The sequence below is a fragment of the Phodopus roborovskii genome, unplaced genomic scaffold (assembly GCF_943737965.1).
Source record: "Phodopus roborovskii unplaced genomic scaffold, PHOROB, whole genome shotgun sequence".
Lineage (NCBI taxonomy): Eukaryota > Metazoa > Chordata > Mammalia > Rodentia > Cricetidae > Phodopus > Phodopus roborovskii.
The window spans coordinates 24,025,230-24,044,540 of record NW_026126540.1 but is presented as its reverse complement, the minus strand read 5'-3'; the positions used below and the strand labels follow the sequence as shown (position 1 = coordinate 24,044,540).

The 19,311-nt window shown below is 42.2% G+C and overlaps 2 protein-coding genes and 1 non-coding gene across 3 annotated transcripts; 2 read left to right on the top strand and 1 right to left on the bottom strand.

The window, feature by feature from the left end:
- Nucleotides 1–724: 724 nt before the first annotated feature.
- Snapin (SNAP associated protein) lies at nt 725–2,319 on the top strand. Its single transcript, XM_051199502.1, has 4 exons — nt 725–915; nt 1,177–1,223; nt 1,497–1,615; nt 2,015–2,319. Exons 1-4 carry the CDS (start codon nt 773–775, stop codon nt 2,114–2,116), a joined length of 411 nt encoding a protein of 136 aa, XP_051055459.1. The 5' UTR covers nt 725–772; the 3' UTR covers nt 2,117–2,319.
- Nucleotides 2,320–3,771: 1,452 nt separating this feature from the next.
- Nucleotides 3,772–17,430, bottom strand: Ilf2 (interleukin enhancer binding factor 2). Its single transcript, XM_051199501.1, has 14 exons — nt 17,302–17,430; nt 16,481–16,540; nt 16,182–16,224; nt 12,982–13,086; nt 12,430–12,507; nt 12,008–12,110; nt 7,935–8,000; nt 6,661–6,777; nt 6,242–6,320; nt 5,676–5,763; nt 4,861–4,922; nt 4,672–4,786; nt 4,404–4,494; nt 3,772–4,263 (listed from the first exon to the last, which is right to left on the bottom strand). The coding sequence occupies exons 1-14, from the start codon at nt 17,304–17,306 to the stop codon at nt 4,103–4,105; spliced, it is 1,173 nt and encodes a 390-aa protein (XP_051055458.1). The 5' UTR covers nt 17,307–17,430; the 3' UTR covers nt 3,772–4,102.
- A 186-nt stretch (nt 17,431–17,616) lies between these two features.
- On the top strand, nt 17,617–17,688 carry Trnam-cau (transfer RNA methionine (anticodon CAU)). Its single transcript has one exon. It is a non-coding gene; the product is annotated as a tRNA-Met (tRNA).
- Nucleotides 17,689–19,311: the final 1,623 nt, after the last annotated feature.

The window sequence follows — 19,311 nt, the reverse complement described above, 5'->3', positions numbered from 1 at the left end:
GTAACTACAAAGCAAATTCAAGTCCACTCTGGTAATTTAGTGAAACCGTATCTCAAAATAAAAAGGGAGTGGGGGAAAAGGTATTATGGGGATATAGCTCAGCAGCACATTTGTCTAGCAATCATGAGGACCTGGGTTCAAACCCCAGGAGATCCTGCCCTGCCCATAACTCCCCCCAGCTTAAAAAAAAAAAAAAAAAAAAAAAAAAAAAAGAGCACAAAAATTTTAAAGCTTGTTATGATGGCACAGGCCTGTAACTCCAGTCCTAAAAAGACTGCAATAGAAAGATTGTGGGCTCAAGGCTAGCCTGAGCTACATAACATAAATAATACAATCTTTAGAAATATAAAATCCTCCAGGTGGTGGTGGAGCAAACCTTTGATCCCAGCACTCAGGAAGCAGAAGCAGGGGAAACTGTAAGTTCAAGGCCAGCTTTATCTCAGTAAGTTCGAGGCCAGCCTGGTCTACATAGAACCAAATCAGCCAGTGCAATGTACAGAGACACTATCTCTAAAAATAAAATAATTTTTTTTTCCCCAAAAACATGGTTCCTGCGGGCTCCTGGCTTCTAGATCCTGCCCACGAAAGAACTACAATTTCCAGGGGGCTCTAGACCCGGCCATGCTCGCGCCGGGCTCTCTGAGGACTCCATTTCCCAGCTATCCCACTGCCGCACTGACTGTATACCTAAGCGCCCCCTCGCGGCGCACAGCGGCACGCCGTAGTTCCCAGCGGCCCTCGCGGCAGGCTGCGGGCGTCAGGGCAGTTCGTGATGGCCGCGGCCGGTTCCGCTGCCGTGTCAGGGGCAGGGACGCCAGTGGCTGGGCCCACGGGCCGCGACCTCTTTGCCGAGGGGCTTCTGGAGTTCCTGAGACCAGCTGTGCAACAGCTCGACTCTCATGTGCACGCGGTCAGGTGCTGGACCGGGACGACTGGGGGCGGGGCCTTTGGAACTGGCTTTGTATGGGCGGGGCCACGAAAGGAAGATACCAGATAAATTCTTGAGAATGAGAGACTCTTCTGGGAAACTGATGTTGATGCTGGGTAAAAGAGGCCCAAGGGCGTAGATGAGCCCTTTAAGTTGAGATTGGCTTGTCCCAGTCCTGGAGGAGTAGGTAGAATTAGTTTCCCGCTTTCCATTCACTGACCGTTGCAGGCCTTTGTACCTCTTTGCAGAGAAAGCCAGGTAGAGCTCCGGGAACAAATTGACAACCTAGCTACAGGTGAGTGAGCACCGGAATACCTAGAACCCTTGAACTCACTTTTACAAGCTTTGGTTTCCCAGTCTTTAGGCTAGGTTTCCTCAGTATCAGAACTACCCACAGACTCTTTTCTGGGACTATCTTAGGACAGAGTCTATCTTAGACTATCTTAGAAGGGAAGGTGTCTATGGTCACACAAGACTGCAAGACTATTTTTCATCCCATTCCTCTTTTACATTCTCTAAGAACAAAAAATGAGCCATTAGATGTTGGTTGCCCATTTCCTCTTCCCAGAACTTTGCCGGATCAATGAGGATCAGAAGGTGGCCCTGGATCTGGACCCCTATGTTAAGAAGCTGCTTAATGCCAGGCGACGAGTTGTCTTGGTCAACAATATTTTACAGAATGCTCAGGTAATGAAAAAGAAAAAAAGGAAGATTTCCTAGCACATAATGAAATTTCAGTGTTTGGTGGGCTAAGGCAAGAAGGATGACTGGGACTTGGAGCAGAGCCTGAACTACACAGGGACTATCAGATCAGCTAGGGCTACATAGCAAGACCCTGGGTCAAAAAAAAAAAAAAAAAAAAATTTCTAACAGTTCTTTATCCTGTTGGAGGCAGAGGCAGGTGGGTCTCTGTGAGTTCAAGGCCTGGTTTACAGAGCTAGTTCCAGGACAGCCAGGGCTGGTACGAGAAACCCTGTCTCTAAAACACCAAAAGGAGTCCAAGCCTAAGATATCTTTCAGAGCCTAACTGACTCAAGTAAAACCTTTTACAGAAGTCCTTAGATTCCCTATTTTCCTGTTTTGTAGGAACGGCTAAGGCGGTTAAACCACAGTGTTGCCAAGGAAACAGCTCGAAGGAGAGCAATGCTGGATTCAGGAGTTTACCCTCCTGGTTCTCCAAGCAAATAATAAGCTGGGCCTATGACCTGAGTGTACAAGTACTGTTCTCCACTGCCTTGCTTTGGTAGACATGAGAAGATTCCAGGAAAGTTTCTGTAGACCTTTGGTTTGTTTGAACTGTGTACTTATTCATGTAGCAGCCTCAAGAAACATTCATACTGCAGGACTATTGCCTACAGAACCTCCATTACAGCTTGTGCTTCCAAGAATAAGCCTCTACCTTTTGGGTTTTGTTTGAGATAAGGTCTCAGTATGTAGCCCAGGCTGGCCTCAAGCAGGTTGTCTTGCCTCCTGAATGCTGGGATTATAGGCATGTGCCAGGGTTCCTGGCTCAAGACTATACATTTTCCCCCCCAGAGAATGTTAAGTAGGTTTGGCATCATGTAGGAAATTCAAAACACACTAGAGATCTAGTGCAGAAAGTATACTTCCACTCCTCCCTCTGTGCTACACCAGTTTCATGGTTATGACCTTTCCAGATTCATCAAAACATAACAAAAGACGTGAGAATTCAAGGGTCAAGGGCAGAGGGCCTTCACAGCTGGGAGTCCATAAGCTTTTGTGATTTTTTTTTTTTTTAAAAGCTGTATATTTTAAGGGCTGGAGAGATGGTTCAGTGATTTAAGAACACTGGCTGTTCTTCCAGATGATGGAGTTCAGTTCCCAGCACCCACATGGTGACTCAGCAATCTAGAACTCCAGGTCCAGAGGATTCACTGACCTCTTCTGGGTTTTTTAAGCAGTGCATACATAAGACAAAGACATTGATAAGTCAAAACATCTGTCTTTGTAAGACAAAAAAATTAAAAGAAAGCTAATGAGTTCCATCCTTCCCAGGCCTAAAGTTTTGACCTTCGTATTACTGTCTTCTTGGACCCAGGCAAGATTTTTTGACCTGTGTCTTTACTTGCTTTGTTTACAGTTGGGGACTTAGGCAAGTGAAGGTTAAAAAAAAAAAAAAAAAAAAAAAAAAAAAAAATCCTCTTGACTACCCTGGCTCTACTATGTTAATAGCATTGTTCAGCATTATTAAATAAATGCTCGCATTGGTTATTTAAACAAATGAACAAAAAAAGGTTTTATTTTTGCTTCATGGTTTCAACGGGTTCAGGTCATGGTCATAGTTTCTGAGCCTGTTGTCTGACATGATCAATGTGTGGTAATCAAGCTTCTCCATCTCATGCTGGCCGAGACAGGACTGCTGTGATTCTGCCTGCCTTCTCTTTTATCCCTTTATTCTGTCCAGGCATCTAGCTCGTAGAATGGTTTCACACACATTTAGGATGGTCTTGTTGCTCAGTTAATCCTCTGCAGAAAACCAGGGGTCTTACCAGTCTCCCAGGCCACGCTTACATGAAAATTAACCTTAAATGTATTGTGAGTTTGCTCTCAAAAATACAAAGTTTCCAGGAGTCCATTATTTTTAATTCACAGTTTGAAATTGAAATCTCAACTTCAATTCTAAATGAAGTGTATAGAAGGCAGTGGTGGCACAAGCTTTTAATCCCAGCACTTCGGAAGCAGAAGCAGGCAGATCTCTGTGTGTTTGAGACCAACCTGGTCTACAGAGTGAATTCTAGGACAGGCTCCAAAGCTACAGAGAAACCCTGTCTCTTAAAAAAAAAAAATCTGGTTGCTACAGATTGGAAAAATAAAACCAAAAGCCTTGCTAGTAAGTACTTTAATTATTTTTCTTAGAAAAAAAAAAATTCCCAGACACTTGACAGTTTACAACATTTCAACAGAGAGTACTGGTTGGGAGTGGTTAGGTTTAAATATTGGGAAAGTGGCTTCATTCAGATGGACGGATGGCATATGCAGTCACAAATGGGAGACTTCTAGCTGCTTAGCCGCTCTCAAAACAGTGGAATGACATACTTTTCTTTACAGTTTGTTTTCCTTCCTTTCCTTATGCCACAGAAATGCCACCATATAAAGCCCCATGGCGACTGGCTTAGGTTCATTTTCCCTTGGGCAGAAAAGAGTAAAAGAAGTTCACTCCTGAGTCTCCATACTTTCTTCTTCTTCTCCTTGGGGTGGCTCTTCTGTGTTCTCCTCCTCCTCTTCTCCTTCCTTCTTCTCAGGTGGCTTCTCATAAGCCTTTTCTGAAGGTGTCACAATCACCCCATCCCAGGTAGATATTTCAGAAGCAAGATCTAGGAGAGATAAAACCCACTTCATATAAATAGGCCCATAAAGAAAGATATATCCAGAAATATTAGGGCACCTGAAGATACAGCCTCTCTATAGACCAGAACCCCTGGACCACACCAGAGGATATCACAGAAGAACTTACAGCTGGCATCTCCCTCCTGACCAAGAATCTTCCTAAAGCCTCCATGGGAGAGAATTCGAACCAGAGTCTGAGCTGTGTAGCAGACCATATCCTGAAGAACAAGAGGGTAAAATTAGCCAAAATAAAAAGGTACTATACGTCCCTTAAACCATGTCAAAGAGATGAAGACAATTTTTAACCTCAAGGTCATCCAGTCTTTGAAAATCCCCATTCCCACTTTGTGTAACTCCTGGCCAGAATCCCACTCACTACATGGCTGTCTTAATACCTGCTGTTCTAGGGTCATCACTGTGTGTACCCTGAAGTTGCCACTCTCACAGGGGTCAGTAATGCCCACTGACCCTGGCAGAAACAGTCCTGCAGCCAGAATCTGCAAGCAGCGCCTAGAACACAAAGACACTTAGAAAGCACGCAAAACAGCTTACAACCCAAACCCAAAGAAGTATGCTCTACCTACCTGTATGCCACATTCAGGGCCAAAGGCTGTCTGGTGGGGTTATTCATCACAGCATAGTGTCCCTGGAAGAGAATTAAGTCTAATAGGTGTGCTACCAACTGGCAATTCTATGTTCAGACAAACTAAAACCTCAGGTAATAAGGAAAACTAGCTACAATGATGAGCTGACAGCAGTAATGAAAGCACAAAGCACTTTCACTGAGTACTAGAACCTAAACGAAGAGTAAACTTCCCATCTTCTTAGACTGTTCCCACTAAACTGTGCTGTGTCTTTAAGACAGGGTCTCCCTAAGTCACAGACTACTCCTGAATTCCAAATGAACCTGCTGCAGCCTGCCGAGCCTCATTGTTCCTAATGTTGGTGGGTTTAAGAATAAAACCAAGGTATGGAGGCACATCCTTTTAATCCAAGTACTCTGGAGGCAGAGGCAGGCAAATCTGAGTTCAAAGCCATCCTGGTCTATAGACTTCGTTCCTCGACAGCAAGAGCTACACAGACAACTACTGTCTTAAAACTAAATAGGCTCCAGGCAGTGGTAGCACATGCCTTTAATCCCAGCACTTGGGAGGCAGAGGCACGCAAATCTGAGTTCAAGGCCAGCCTGATCTACAGAGCTAGTTCAATAACATCCAGAGCTATTTATTATATAGATAAACCCTGTCTCAAAAAACAAAACAATAAATATATAGAGTGACTCCAATTGTACCCTGTTCCTTTTTGCAGTACTGGTGATTGCACCAGGGACCTATCACATACTAGACACTCTACTACCCTGCTACATCCTTAGCTGCTCTTTTTTTTTTTTCAAACTTACAAGAAGGTCAAGGATCCAGGGTGTGAGAGGCTCAAAGCCAGGAAAACGAATCCTCAAGTCCTTCAGCAATCTGATGAGAACTTTAACTCTGAATGTAAGAAACCCATAGGTTAGAGGTAATAACACCATACTGGTATTTCCACACTTATAAGTCAAAGATACTATTTAGAGAACTACATACACAGTGCCCACCAGCTGGCTCAGCAGAGAAAGGCATTTGTTCTTAAGTCTGACAAACCTGAGTTCAATCCCTGAGAATCACATGACAGGAGAGAACTCCTTAAAGTTGTCCTGAGACCACACATGACTGACCTGTGTATGGTCTGTGTACACATGCATACACACACACACACACACACACACACACACACACACACACTAAAATATTAACATGTTCTCCTTCAGTCTTGTTAGGTAAAAATCAAAACCCAGACATCACATCTGAAACTTCTGTCAGAGGAAGCTGGGGCATGTACTGTTATTCAAGATGGCTAGATCAAAGGCCAGAACCACTACACTCCTCAGGAAATGTTACCTTGTGCGAATATATAACCAGGGAGACTCACGTGGACTGAGAAGCATTTTCTTCAAACCAGCGGGCATGCCGGATGGCTGCTAAGGCGCTCTGCAACACCTTGATGTCCACTGAAGACAAGTACAACAGGCTAAGAAATGTTTCTAAGTGCAATAAATTCAATCCCAATACACGTCCAGGAGTGTCCAAACACTGTTGTTCCTCCCAAGCCAAATCTTTCCCAATAATCTATTTCTCTTCACAAGTATTTATACTTTTCATTTTTTATCTTTTTCAAGTTTTTTCTTCTACAATATTTTTTAAGGCTTTGAAAATCTCACTAGGAAGCTAGTAAAACTATTTGCAAATTAGGGAGAAAGTACAATTCCTTCATAATTAATACTAAAATTTCCAGAGAGCATCAAAGCTTTGGCTGTCCTCTACCACAAATGGGGAAAGGAGAAGACTTACAATGGAGTTCTGGATCCAGTTTTCGGAGATTGGGTGGCACTGTTGTAATAAGAATTTTCACTGTGGCATCAGAAGAGCTAATTTCAAAGCCAGTTTCATTAGTCAGCATAGTCAAAACTAAAAGAACAAAATAATCAAAATATGTAACACATATCTGCACTGTTTTGCTTTTATTATTATATTTACTTAAAGGGTGTGTGAGTGGGCACTCTCACGCACTTGTAGAGGCCAAAGAACAACCTTCAGGGATCAGTTCTTTACTTTTGGCATGTAGGCCCAGGGAACAAGCTCAGGTCATCAGGCTTGTTGGCAAGTACCTTCACCCACTATGCCACCTTGCTGACCCGTTTTGGTTTTGAGATTTCATTTGGCTCAGGCTGTCTTCCAACTTACTATGTAGCCAAGGATGACTTTGAACTGCTGATTCTCCTTCTTCTACCTCACTAGTCTAAGCACGTGTAAGCATGTGCCACCAAATCTGATGCATGTAATGCTGAGTACTGATCTCAGAACTTCACACATGCTAAACATGTACCCTACCAACTATATACTTATTACTGTGTATACAGTTCAGGTTGGCTTTAAATTAACAATCCTCCTGCCCTGGCTTCTCAAATGATGGGGTTATAGGTGTGCCACACCTGGTTTAACAGGTAGGCTTTCTGACAATGGGTTATTTAATTTTGGGGACAAAATGTATAGGTATGTATGTGTAGTAAAGGCTGGTCTCAAACTCCAAATACTCTGCTTATGCCTCCCAGGTGCTGGGATTACAAGCACCAAAAGAAAATCAATAAAAGCTTATAGCATGATTGGAAGGTTGCAGCAAGATCATCAGGAGTACGAGACCAACTGAGATGATAACCAATCTCAAAAGGTAGGGGAGGGAGAGGCACAGAACAATGTGAAGAGACGAGGCATGGAGATGAAGCTCAGTGGCTGACTGATCACCTAAGCGTATATGAGGCACTATGTTCAACCTCAACACCACACACACATATATGCAAATTCACGCTAAGGGTTATTTCTGAATTACAGAGTTTTAAAACAGAAATCAGAATTCAGTGGTGTATGCTTGGAAGGCTGAGGCAGGAGAAATGTAATTCAAGGCCAGCCTGGGCAATGTAAGTCTCTGTCTCATAACCCACCCTTCATAATAAAAGAAAATAAACTGAATACCTAAGACTCCCGCTAAACTCTGACTTATATGGACCTGACTGTTTATAAGCCCAGCTGCTATTGATACTGCATAGATATTCAGGGCAAACTCAAACCTTCTGAGGGGTCCTGCGCTCGCAGGCTTTCCACGACTTTGTTCCCCAGGGCAGCAACAGCTTCCACTAGATTTGGGAAAAAAAAAGACAGAGTGACTGTTATAGTAAAGTATTTTGTGTAGATTTCTTCTATCAGTAAACAAATTAGTATTTCCATTTCTACCCCACAGACTGAAGATTATTCAACTAGAATGAACACTCTTGCCTAGAAGTCTCAGCAACAAGAATCCCCAGGTATGTATGTATGTATGTATATGTGTATATATATATATATCTTTTTACTTTCTTGCTTTTTACTCTTTTTTTATTTTTTTGTTTCCCTGTGTAGCCTTGGCTGTCCTGGAACTCACTATGTAGACCAAACTCAAGAGGTCTGGCTGCCTCTGCCTCCCAAATACTGGGATTAAAGTTGTATACCACCACTGCCCAGTTTACATGTCTTCTTTCTACAGCAGAGTATACAGGTCAGTGCAGGTCACTGAGGACATGTGGGCTGGGTAATTCTCTTCGGTGAGGACAGAGTCTGTCTTAGGTTTTCTAGGTGTTCATGAGCATACCTGGCCCACTCCCTGGTTGAGATAATCAGATGTCTCTAGAAGACACAACCAATGTCTCACAGGGAGCAAAACTGATTCCAATTGATGAATGTGGACTCCAGTATTGGCCATAACTTCTAGACATGCACTGCAGTTTGTCCCTTTATCACTCCAATTGCATTTAAAAGTAAAAATTAAGAAAACCAAAGAGCCTGATGTAGTTGTAAACTACATTAATACCAACACTCAGAGGCAAAGGCAAGCAGATCTCTAAGTTGGAGGCCAGCCTAGTCTATAGTGAATTCCAGGATGACCAGAGCTATATATATAGTGAAACCCTGCCTCAAACAAATCAAAATAAATAATAAATTTACTATTTTCCTTCCTCACATACACATACACACAAGTGAATAAATAAATAAATAAATAAATAAATAAGTCTGGGCTTTAATTATTACTAGCCCTAAATCTAACCTCAATGTTTAGGAAAGTGGGCTGGAGGAGCTGGAGAGGTTTCAGAGTACTTGTTCCTCTTGTAGAAGACCTGGGTTCAGTTCCCAACACCCATTTGGGGCTCACAACCATGTATAATTCCAGTTCCAAGGGATCCAAAGCCCTCTTTTGACCTCTGTGAGCACCAGGCATGTACATAGTATGCATAACATTCATACAAGCATTAACACTAATAGAAATAAAATAAAGGGCTGGAGCACTAGCTGTTCTTCCAGAGGTTCTGAGTTCAATTCATAGCAACCACATGGTGGCTCACAACCATTTATAATGGGACCTGGTGCCCTCTTCTGGCCTGCAGGAAGAGTACTGTATCCGTAACAAATCAATCTATAAAAATCTTTAAAAAAAAGGGTGGGCTGAGACTCCTGCTAAACTGACTTATAAGGACATGACTTTATAAGCCCAGCTGCTGATGCCACTGTGGCTAATAAGAACTTCCACTTAAAATTTAACAAAAGCTTAAAAAAAAAGGTTTTATAAACAAAAAACAGAGACAAGCAAGGTTTCTTGGTAGCAGCATTTTTCTCGGTTGGACTCTGCTTTGCGAGAGACAAGCAGATATTTCCGTGGCTCCTTAAAGGGAAGGTTCCTGACTCAGCATAAGCGGCAAAAAACCTCAAGGCTTTTAAGAAGCACTGCTTCTTAAAAGTGTGTGTATGAGAGCTTGCAATGGCAATGACCACATCTCCAAGCAGGCAGCATGCAGACCAAGGCAGTGAGCATAACTCTCACTGCTGGCGGTAAAATAGCCGCCGCCATCTTTGATAAACCAAGGCAGAAACAACAATGACTTTCATTTCAGCAATGTTGTTGTTTGCCAGATAAAAGACGCGTGGCCAGAAAAAGATAAACATTTACAGTAAAGACAGACTCATATTTATTAAGAAAAACCTCTAAAGGTTTACATTGTGTTTTAAAATATATGTAGACATGGAAAAAAAAAAAAGATAAAATGGTTTTAAAAAGACAAAGGGGACTGGGTGTGGTGGCACACACCTTTAATCCCAGCACTCCAGAGACAGAGGCAAGTAGATCTCTGTGATTTGCAAAGTAAACCTGGTATGCAGAGTGAATTCCAGGACAGATAAGTTACACAGTGAAACCCTGTCTCAAAAAAAAAAATTAAGAAATAGAAAGAGAGTAATAATAAAGACACATAAAAATGAAAAGCTCAGAGAGAATCTGTATACTGTATGGCATTATATTGTCATTATATCGTTTGACTGCTGAGGAAACAACTGTTACTGGGGGGAAAGGATTTCTATTTTTGTTTCCACAGAAAATAAAAAGTTGTGGATTCCTTCCAGACTAATGTGGTTTGATCAAACCAGACCCCCTGAAACAGAGTCACTGGTGATCCAATGTTCAAAACAGCTTGGACAAAGTAGCCTTGCAGACTACAGCCAGGATTTCTGCGTCTTCTTAGGATCCCCAATGACAGCGCCCCTTACCAGCAAAAAGTAGTTTGGAAAGAATGACGCCCAAATTCCCAAATATTGTTTATAAATGTTTTCATTTAATGGGGTTGGTTATAAATGGTTAATGATCACAGCAAAATCTTTTTAAAGGTAAAAAAGGGATTATGGTATGGATATAAATACTTTGTTTTGGAATGGATTTTCATTTATTGATAAAAATTTATGGTCAATTTTGTGATATGTATACTTCTCTTGTTTAGGTATTGTGTTTATATAGCTCATTAAAAATGTAATGTAAAATTTAGCAGATTATAGATAGTTACCTATGATAGTCAAGTTAAGTTAGGTTTTCAAGATATACAGAGATATATTTGAGATGGATAAACATTCTTCAAACCTTTCAAAGACCTACAGAATATGGCTTAGTGTTTTTCATGACAATGAGGCACAACTGCTCCTGGCAACACCACCGGTGTCAGAAAGGAAGATGGACCTTGAAGAAACGTGTTGTGAAGTTTACTTCCAATATGGCAAGACTAGCCATTTGGACAAGATACTGCTCTTGCCTGGACTATTTGACTTTATGAGGTATAAACTGGACATGCAGGACCCACAGAAAAGTGACTGCTGATACAAGATGGACATTGCTACAGAGTTCCTGCTTCATGGAAGAGTCTGCCAGACATTCTGCAGGACACAGAGAAAAATGACTGACAAACTGCCAATACAAGAAGACAGTTTAAGTTTCCTACTTTGGTGAAGAGTCTGCTAGACACACTATGGCCTATGGGCTGAAGATGGAAGATTACAGAAGAACTTCAGGTGACTGACAAGGCAAGGTGTCTCTATCATTTCTAGAGTTTATATATTATCCTTCTGTGGTCTTTGAAGGAGTTGAAGACAGATGGTTATGGTTATAGTTTTCCTTAGTTAAGCTTAGAGATAAGTTACATATAGGACTTTAGACTCACAAATATAGGATAGATGATAGAATAGTTTCTTTTAATCTTGCTAAATGTTAATGGACTAAATATTGTTAACTGTGATTCTTACTTGATAACTGTTGTGTTATATATTTTGCTATGTTAAGGTTAAAACCATTCTTTTTATTTAGACAGAAAAGAGGAGATGATGGGATATGTCATTCTGTAAATGTTTCTCATGCTGGTTAATGAATAAAGCACTGTTGGCCAATAGAAAAGATAGGAGGGACTAGGAGACAAGGAGGAAAGAGGAAGTAGTAAGGAGGAGTCAAGATGGAGAGTCTGGAGAAGGCAGAACCGCCAGCCGGCTCTCACTGGAAAGACCACGTAGAAATACATAGAAATAGGTTAATAATTAAGACAGAGCTAGCCAATAAGAAACAAGTAATGGGCCAACAGCATAATATCAAATACAGAGTCTCTGTGCGTTATTTGGGGCTGGCACAGCGGCGGGACAAGACTGGCGGCAGGCGGAAAAACCTTACTCCTTACACCACTGCATAGATATTCAGAGCAAACTCAAACCTTCTGAGGGAACCAATCCTCTCATGAGTCCCAAAACAGGCTAACAGGGCTAACACCATGACCCATCCCCAACAGAAAAAGAGAAGAGATACACTCACATGTTGGCAGGATCTTTAGTATTACCACCAAGTCAGCTACATTGTGTCCTGTAGTCATTGTCCCCTTTTTATATGATCCAACCTGTCGGACTTCTTCAATTTGCTGTTGATAAAGGGATTTGAGGTTAGTTTAGAAAAACAAAGGTGTTAAGTCCCCACAAAACTATCTTCAGCAGCTTCTTACTACCCAGATGTAGAAGCAGCCATGACAAAAAAATTACATACCCCAGAGAACCACATATGACTAGATCAGTGACACAAATTTCGTCCTCAAGATCAAGAGTTCCAGAATACCTCTGTAATTTTCCATTTTAGGCTTTGAAGTGGATAACAGACAACTGAAAGATTGACAGGCAAAGGGCAAGAAAATTTCCATACCACCAAGGGTGCTCTTACTTAGGATTAATTCATCAAAAACTCACCACTTCAAATGTCCCTGGAGCCACAATCAAGTTGTCAATCACATTGTTTATTTTTGTCACCAAAGAAAGGATAGAAGCCTGAAAACATATCACAAAGCAAAAATACCCTAAGGCCAAAAATTACACAAAACAACATATATTTAATCTGTTTATAACATCACTAGACTCTTCACCTACAGTAAGAAGGTGATGAATAATTAACACAGGAAGAATTTGGGCTCTGAAAACACTCTTGATGGGAATGAAACCCAGACCCTCAAGTGTGCTAGGTAAGTGGTCTACCACTGGCTTACAATCCTAGGCAACAGCACAACACTTCTTTTTTTTTTTTAAATGTCACAGGCACAGTGGTGTTTTGCCTATATGTATATCTATGTGATGGTATTAGACCTTCTGGAACTAGACTTACAGACAGCTGTGAGCTTTCATGTGGGTGCTGGAACAGAACCCAGGTCCTCTGTAAGAACAGCAAGTGCTCTTAACCTCTGAGCCATCTCTCCAGTACAACTCTTAACTCTTGGGGCCTTAGCACAGACTCAGGAAAGAACATACCTGCTCTGCAGAATTGGGGGCAAGGTCCTGATTCCTCTTCAGCAAGGCTTCACTGAAGGACGTTTCATCAGGTGCGGGCTTGACCCGAGGAAAAGCCATTTCACACTAAACCAGAAATTAAACTTGTTATTTACCAAAAATAATATATAGATTTTTTTTTTCTGATTCTCAAAAGAGAAAAAAAAAAAAAAAAAAAAAAACACACACACACACACACACACATTATATACTTCCAGCATGTTCAAGATAGAGGCAGGAGAATCAACAGTTCAGCACCAGCCTGGGCTACCTGAGACCTGATCTCAAAAATATATAAACAAGACCCAGTGAGATGGCTTGACTTAAAGGCCCGGGGTTATCAATTTGTGGGTCCCACACAGAGAACCAAATCCTGCAAGTAGTCCTCTGATCTCCACACATGTGGTGTACATGTGATGACAAATGTAATAAAAACATTTACTATTACTACTACTTGGTTTTTTTAGACTGGATTTTTCTCTGTGTAGTCCTGGCTGGCCTTGAACTCAGAGATCTTCCTGCCTCTGTCTCCTGAGTGCTGGGATTAAAGGCACCATGCACCACCACTGCCCAGCTATAAAAACTATTTTTTGTTTTTGTTTTTCTGAGACAGGGCTTCTGTGTAGCTTTGGAGCCTGTCCTGGGACTAGGTTCAAAGGCGTGCACCACCACAACACAGCTATAAAAACAATATTTAAAAAATAAACAGGTGATAGTGGCCTGCTCACAACTTTAATCCCAGCACTTGAAAGGCAGAGGCAGGCAGATCTTTGTGAATTCAAGGCCAGCCTGGTCTACAGAACTAGTTCCAGGACAGCCAGAGCTGTTACACAGAGAAACCCTGTCTCAAAAAAATAAAATAAAATAAAAATAGGAGGGCCGAAGAGATGGCTCTGTGGTTAAGAGCACTGGCTGCTCTTCCAAAGGACCTGGGTCTAATTCCCAGCACATGGCACCTGACAATAACCTGCAATTCCAGAGGATCTGACACCCTTGCACAGATACGAATACAGGCAAAACACTAATGCCCTATATAAATAAAATCACTTTAATAATAATAATAAAAATAGGGACTAGGTCAGGTGTGGTGGTACATGCCTTTAATCCCTGCACTCTGGAGACAGATCTCTGTGAGATCAAGGTCGGCCTGATCCACAGAGAGCTCTAAGCAGGACAGCCAGGAAACAGGGCTACAGAGAAACCTTGCCCCACTACCACCACCAAAAAAGGGAGGAGGCCTGGAGAGATGGCTCAACAGTTAAGACCACTGGCTAGTCTTAAAGAGGGTCCAGGTTCAATTTGCAATACCCACATAAGGCTCACAACCACCTGTAACTTCAGTTCCAAGGAATCTGACTCCTTCTTCAGCCTCTACTGGTACCATGTATGGTGCACATATGCACACACATACATACACTCACACATAAATCTTTACAATAACCTCACCCCTCATCCCCCACACAAAATTGTAAATTTGATTCTGTTTTTCCATCTACTCCATTTCAGAGCTGTTACACCCAGCTTGCAACACTGGCTTTTAACTCCTTCAGATATTCAAGTCCAAATATAAATAGGAAGAAACTAATCCAAGTTCTCATTACCTTGTTCTGTTCTGTTTTGTTATTTATTTTTGATACAGGGTCTATTGTATCATTAGGCTCACCTGAACTTGCTATGTAGCTGATGTTGACATTAAACTTATCCTCCTCCCTCTGCCTCCTATATGCTTGGATTACAGGTGTGTACCACCATACTTGATATGTCGTCAGGGCTCTGTACATACTAGGCAAACACTCTATCAAATGAGCTACACCACCGGCCCATGTTCTCATTACCCTTTTATTAAAAAGAAATAACCCAGAGTCAGGAGATGACACAGCAGATAAGAATACTAGGTGACCTTGCAGAGGCCCAGGTTCCTAGCACACACATGGCAGCTCACAACATCTGACAACCTCTTCTAGCCTCCAAATGAACCTGGCATACAAGGGGGTTACACACATACACAGGAAATAAAAATAATCCACTGTGGCCAAGCAGTGTTGGTTCATACCTTTAATCCCAGCATTGGGGGGAGGAGGGGAAGCAAGGCAGAAAAAGGCAGATCTGTAGTTTGAGGCCAGCCTGATCTTCTGAGTGAGTTCCAGGACAGCCAAAGCTACACAGAGAGACCCTGGGGGGTGGGGAGGATCTACCATGTGTGATAGCACACACCCTCAGCAACTCAGGAGGCAGAGGCAGGGAGATTCCTGTACGTTCCAGGCCAGACACAGTTATATATGCAGGCACTGTCTCAAAATTAATTAAATTCTCGGTGGTACCAGCCTTTAGTCCCAGCATTTGGGAGGCAGAGGCAGAAGGATATCTGTAAATTTGAGACCAACCTGATCTACAAGAGCTAGCTAGTTCCAGGACAGGCTCCAAAGCTACACAGAGAAACCCTATCTCGAAAAACAAAATAACATTAAATCTTAAAATTATTTATATTATAATCAAATATTATCATCAAACTAAAGGAATTATCTTTCCCTGCCACGTTTATACTGTTTTCTTTTCGCTGAGACAGTATACTAGAGTAGCCCAAGTTGACCTTGAACCTTAAGCTTTCCATTCCTGGGGTTTCAGTCACTTTGAAGACTGGCTGACCAATTGTTTTGTTTTTCAATATTTATTTATTTATGGTGTATATGTGAGTGCTTTAGAGTATGTATGTGCACCTGTGTTTGGGAGCCTGTGAAAGTCAACAGAGACACAAGATCCTCTGGAACTAGAGTTACAGAGAGAGGTACACTGTGATATTAGTCCTGGGAATCAAACCTATGTCTACTAATAGAGCCATATTATATATCTATATGTGTGTAATAAATAAATATAGCAATAATAAAACTAGGCTAAAGGCCTAGGTTCAAATCCCTAGCACTCAAACTAAATAAATAAAAATTAAGCCAGATGTGACAGTGCATGACTATAGTCCCTGCATTCAGGAGGCTGAGGCAGGAGGATGGAACATTTGCAGTCAGCCAGGCATACAGAGAAAGACCCTGTCTCAAACAAAATACTACATCCATTCATGTATGAATCTACTCCAAACCTTGTGATTTCATTCACAAGGACATTCTGGGCTCCGTTTCTGTGCAGTGGGCAGAAAAGGTCAAAAAGTCACCCCAAAGCCAAATACTCACCAAATAGAAATCAAAAGGGATGTGGGGCACAAAGGGCCTGAACCTGAAACACGAAAACAATCCAAAATTATTCAAACAGAAAGCAAGTGAGAGGTACACAGTTCATCAACTTTATCTTTTAAGAATTAGAGAGCTTTAGAGCTGCATCAGTCTTAGCAAAAGGCCAAAGTTACTTAGCAGGACATTAGGAAAAGAAATGCTTCACATGACCTTCACAAATCAAGTACAACAATCCACTCCAAACCCTTATTTAGATGACTGAAACAAATCAGGGCAAAGATGCAAACAGCCACACTCACCCTCCTCCAGGGCCTCCTCTGGAACCAAAGCGCCCACCACGACCGCGTCCTCTGTCGCCCCTAAAAATACATACATTTTACTTTCACCTCGCTGAAAATCCTCTCCATCATACCAGCCATGTTATTTTAATTTGACTTACCTCAACCGATTCTAACTACTGAAGTCACTTTTCCCTAATTCCAAACGGTGCCCAGCCCCACCCCCTCGACGTCTTAATTCTGTATTTTTCCCCCTTTTGTTTTTGAGACAGGGTCTTATGTACTCCTGGCTGCCCTAGAACTCCCGGTCATGTTGCCTTACCTCCGAACTGCTGTGATTGCGGCGTGCGACAGTACACCCGCCTTCTAATTCTGGATTTTATCAAAGCTCACATCAGGAAAACACGAGATTAAGACCCTGACACACACACTCCTACTAACCCATGACCTGATGCACGCCAATCCTAACTGCCAGAATAAAGTGACTTCTCTTCCATTAACGCAGCGTTTAACAGTTACCAGGCATGTGCTATTGGTCAAACAGTAAGCACTAGGAAAATGCGCAGCGCTCCAGCCTTCTCACTGCACACCGAGGATGCTCTTTTAGGTCCGTGAAGAGACTCCTCTACAATATGCCCAGACCTAGGTGCTAAACCAGCTCCCATGCTGGGCCCAGCCCCCTCCAGGCCCGATTCCCCGCCTCCACCAGCCTCCTCCAACTCCACTCTCGCCGGCCTGTTTTCCGCCAGCCGCCCAGATACAAGCCCTTCGTCCTCCGCCTCCATTTCAGCCCGCCCTCCCGAGGTTTCTGGAGGAAACTTCCAGCACCTCAGTCCAATTACCTCATGGCCCGCTTAATCCTGAACAATGGAGGCCACTCAACCGCCTTTTCCCTGGAAAAATCAGGTCGGCAAAGAAGCGTCTGCCACAGGGAGTCCCAACAAACGCCGGCGCGATAGGCTCCCGCCTCGTTCCGTTCCTTGTGACTATTGGTTAATTCAGCAACCAATGAAAAACGCCCTATAAAGAGCCAACCAATAGAAAGAGAGAGCGGGATGAAGGCAATTTCCTCCCCTGACGATAGGGGGCGTTCAGAATTAGGACTGTGATCTGGTAAAGGTCTTCTATGGGAACAAGGACATGCTCTAGTAGTAGGTAGCAGAGTGGCGCAGCGGAAGCGTGCTGGGCCCATAACCCAGAGGTCGATGGATCGAAACCATCCTCTGCTATCGGAGACTACATTTTTTTTGTGCTATGAGCGTCGTTTTGATAAACTTAACTATTCCACAATAAGAGACATAATTACTTTTTCTTCTCCAGCTACCTTTGGTTTTACTTTTTCCATACAGGGCCTTGCTTGATCACCCCGGCTTGCCAAGCTGTCCTCTCAGCAACCTCCTCGTCTTCAGCCTCCCTCCCAAGTTCCCGCATTTCATTCGTGTGTCATCTCACCTGAAAACATAATTTTACCCCCATGAAAAATATCAGGGATAACTGAGTTTTATTTGCCACAATTATTCCTTAGATATTATTATTGATATATAGTTTTTTATTGAATATATTTTGATCATGTATTTCCCCTTCCCGATCCTCCCCAATTCCCTGTGTTATGCGATTCTGACAAGTACTGATGTATTGTTTACTTTTGTAGGCCTGTATTTCTTCCAAGTCACCTAACCCCATCTAGATTAAAATACGCAATATTTTATTGGGTCTGCAAGGTGGCTCAGCAGGTACAGACTGCTGAGACCCATGTAGAAGAGAGCGGCGACTTCTGCATATTGTCTTCCTACCTCATTATGTGTGCTCTGGGTGTGGTGACACTCATAAAAACAACATAAATAAATTCAACAGAAAAATTTTTCAAAAGGAATATTTTGGCGGAGTATGGTGGAACACGCTTTTAATTTCAGCACCTAGAAGGCAGCTGCAGGAGGATTTGTGAGTTCAATGTCAGCCTGGTCTACATATCCTGTCCCTGCAGGTAGTGAAATACTGAAAACAATAATTTATGACCTCAGAAAGGATTTCTGGATTTCTACTATCATGGATTAGGTTTGCCTTTAGTTTTTTTTTTTCTTTTTGTTGTTGTTGTTGTTTTGTTTTGTTTTTAATTAGGACTGGAAAGCTATCTCAGAGATGGCTTAGAAGTTAAAAGCATGCATTGCTCTTGCAGGGACTGGAGTTCAGCTGATCTCTTTTGGTCTCTGGGGCATTGCACACTCAGGCATATATACACACATACACATAATTTAAAATAAAATAAATCTTTAAGCCGGGTGTAGTGGCTCATGCCTTTACTTCTAGCAAAGGCAGGAGAATCTCTGAGTTCAAGACCAGCCTTTTCTACAGGGTGAGTTTCAAGATAGCCAGAGCATGTAGCCCTGAAAATAGTAATAATTAATAAAATAAACGTTTATTTATTTTGGGACTTAAGAGGTGGCTCAGCAGTTAAACGTGCATGTTACTCTTACAGAGGAGGAAAGTATGTCAATTCCCATCACTCATATAGTGGTTTACAATCGTCTGTATTCAAGTTCCAGGGGGTCCAATGTGTTCTTCTGACCTCTTCAGGAATTAGACATGTGTGTGGTACACAGACATATATGTGAGCCAAACACTCATATACATAAAATAAGTAAATCTAAAAAATATTTTTCTCTAAAAAATATTTTTAAGCTGTTGCCAAAAAAAAAAAAAAAAGTGTACTCATTATTGTGTGTGCATGAGGCAGGTAGTGAGGAGAAGAATGTGCCACAGCCATGTCCAGCTGAGTCTTCTACTTTTATACGTGTCGTTAGGACCTATTCCATAGTCTCTCTATGCACACCTGGGCCTGGAGCTTACTATGT

Bases quoted from the DNA above. Each gene is read 5' to 3' on its own strand.
- Snapin (XM_051199502.1), top strand. From the start codon at position 773: ATGGCCGCGGCCGGTTCCGCTGCCGTGTCAGGGGCAGGGACGCCAGTG. The intron at 916-1,176 runs GTGCTGGACCGG...ACCTCTTTGCAG, and splicing joins TCTCATGTGCACGCGGTCAG to AGAAAGCCAGGTAGAGCTCC. The intron at 1,616-2,014 runs GTAATGAAAAAG...CCTGTTTTGTAG, and splicing joins ATATTTTACAGAATGCTCAG to GAACGGCTAAGGCGGTTAAA.
- Ilf2 (XM_051199501.1), bottom strand. The intron at 6,321-6,660 runs GTAAGTCTTCTC...ACTTGTCTTCAG, and splicing joins ACTGGATCCAGAACTCCATT to TGGACATCAAGGTGTTGCAG. The intron at 4,264-4,403 runs GTAAGTTCTTCT...TATCTCTCCTAG, and splicing joins TCAGGAGGGAGATGCCAGCT to ATCTTGCTTCTGAAATATCT.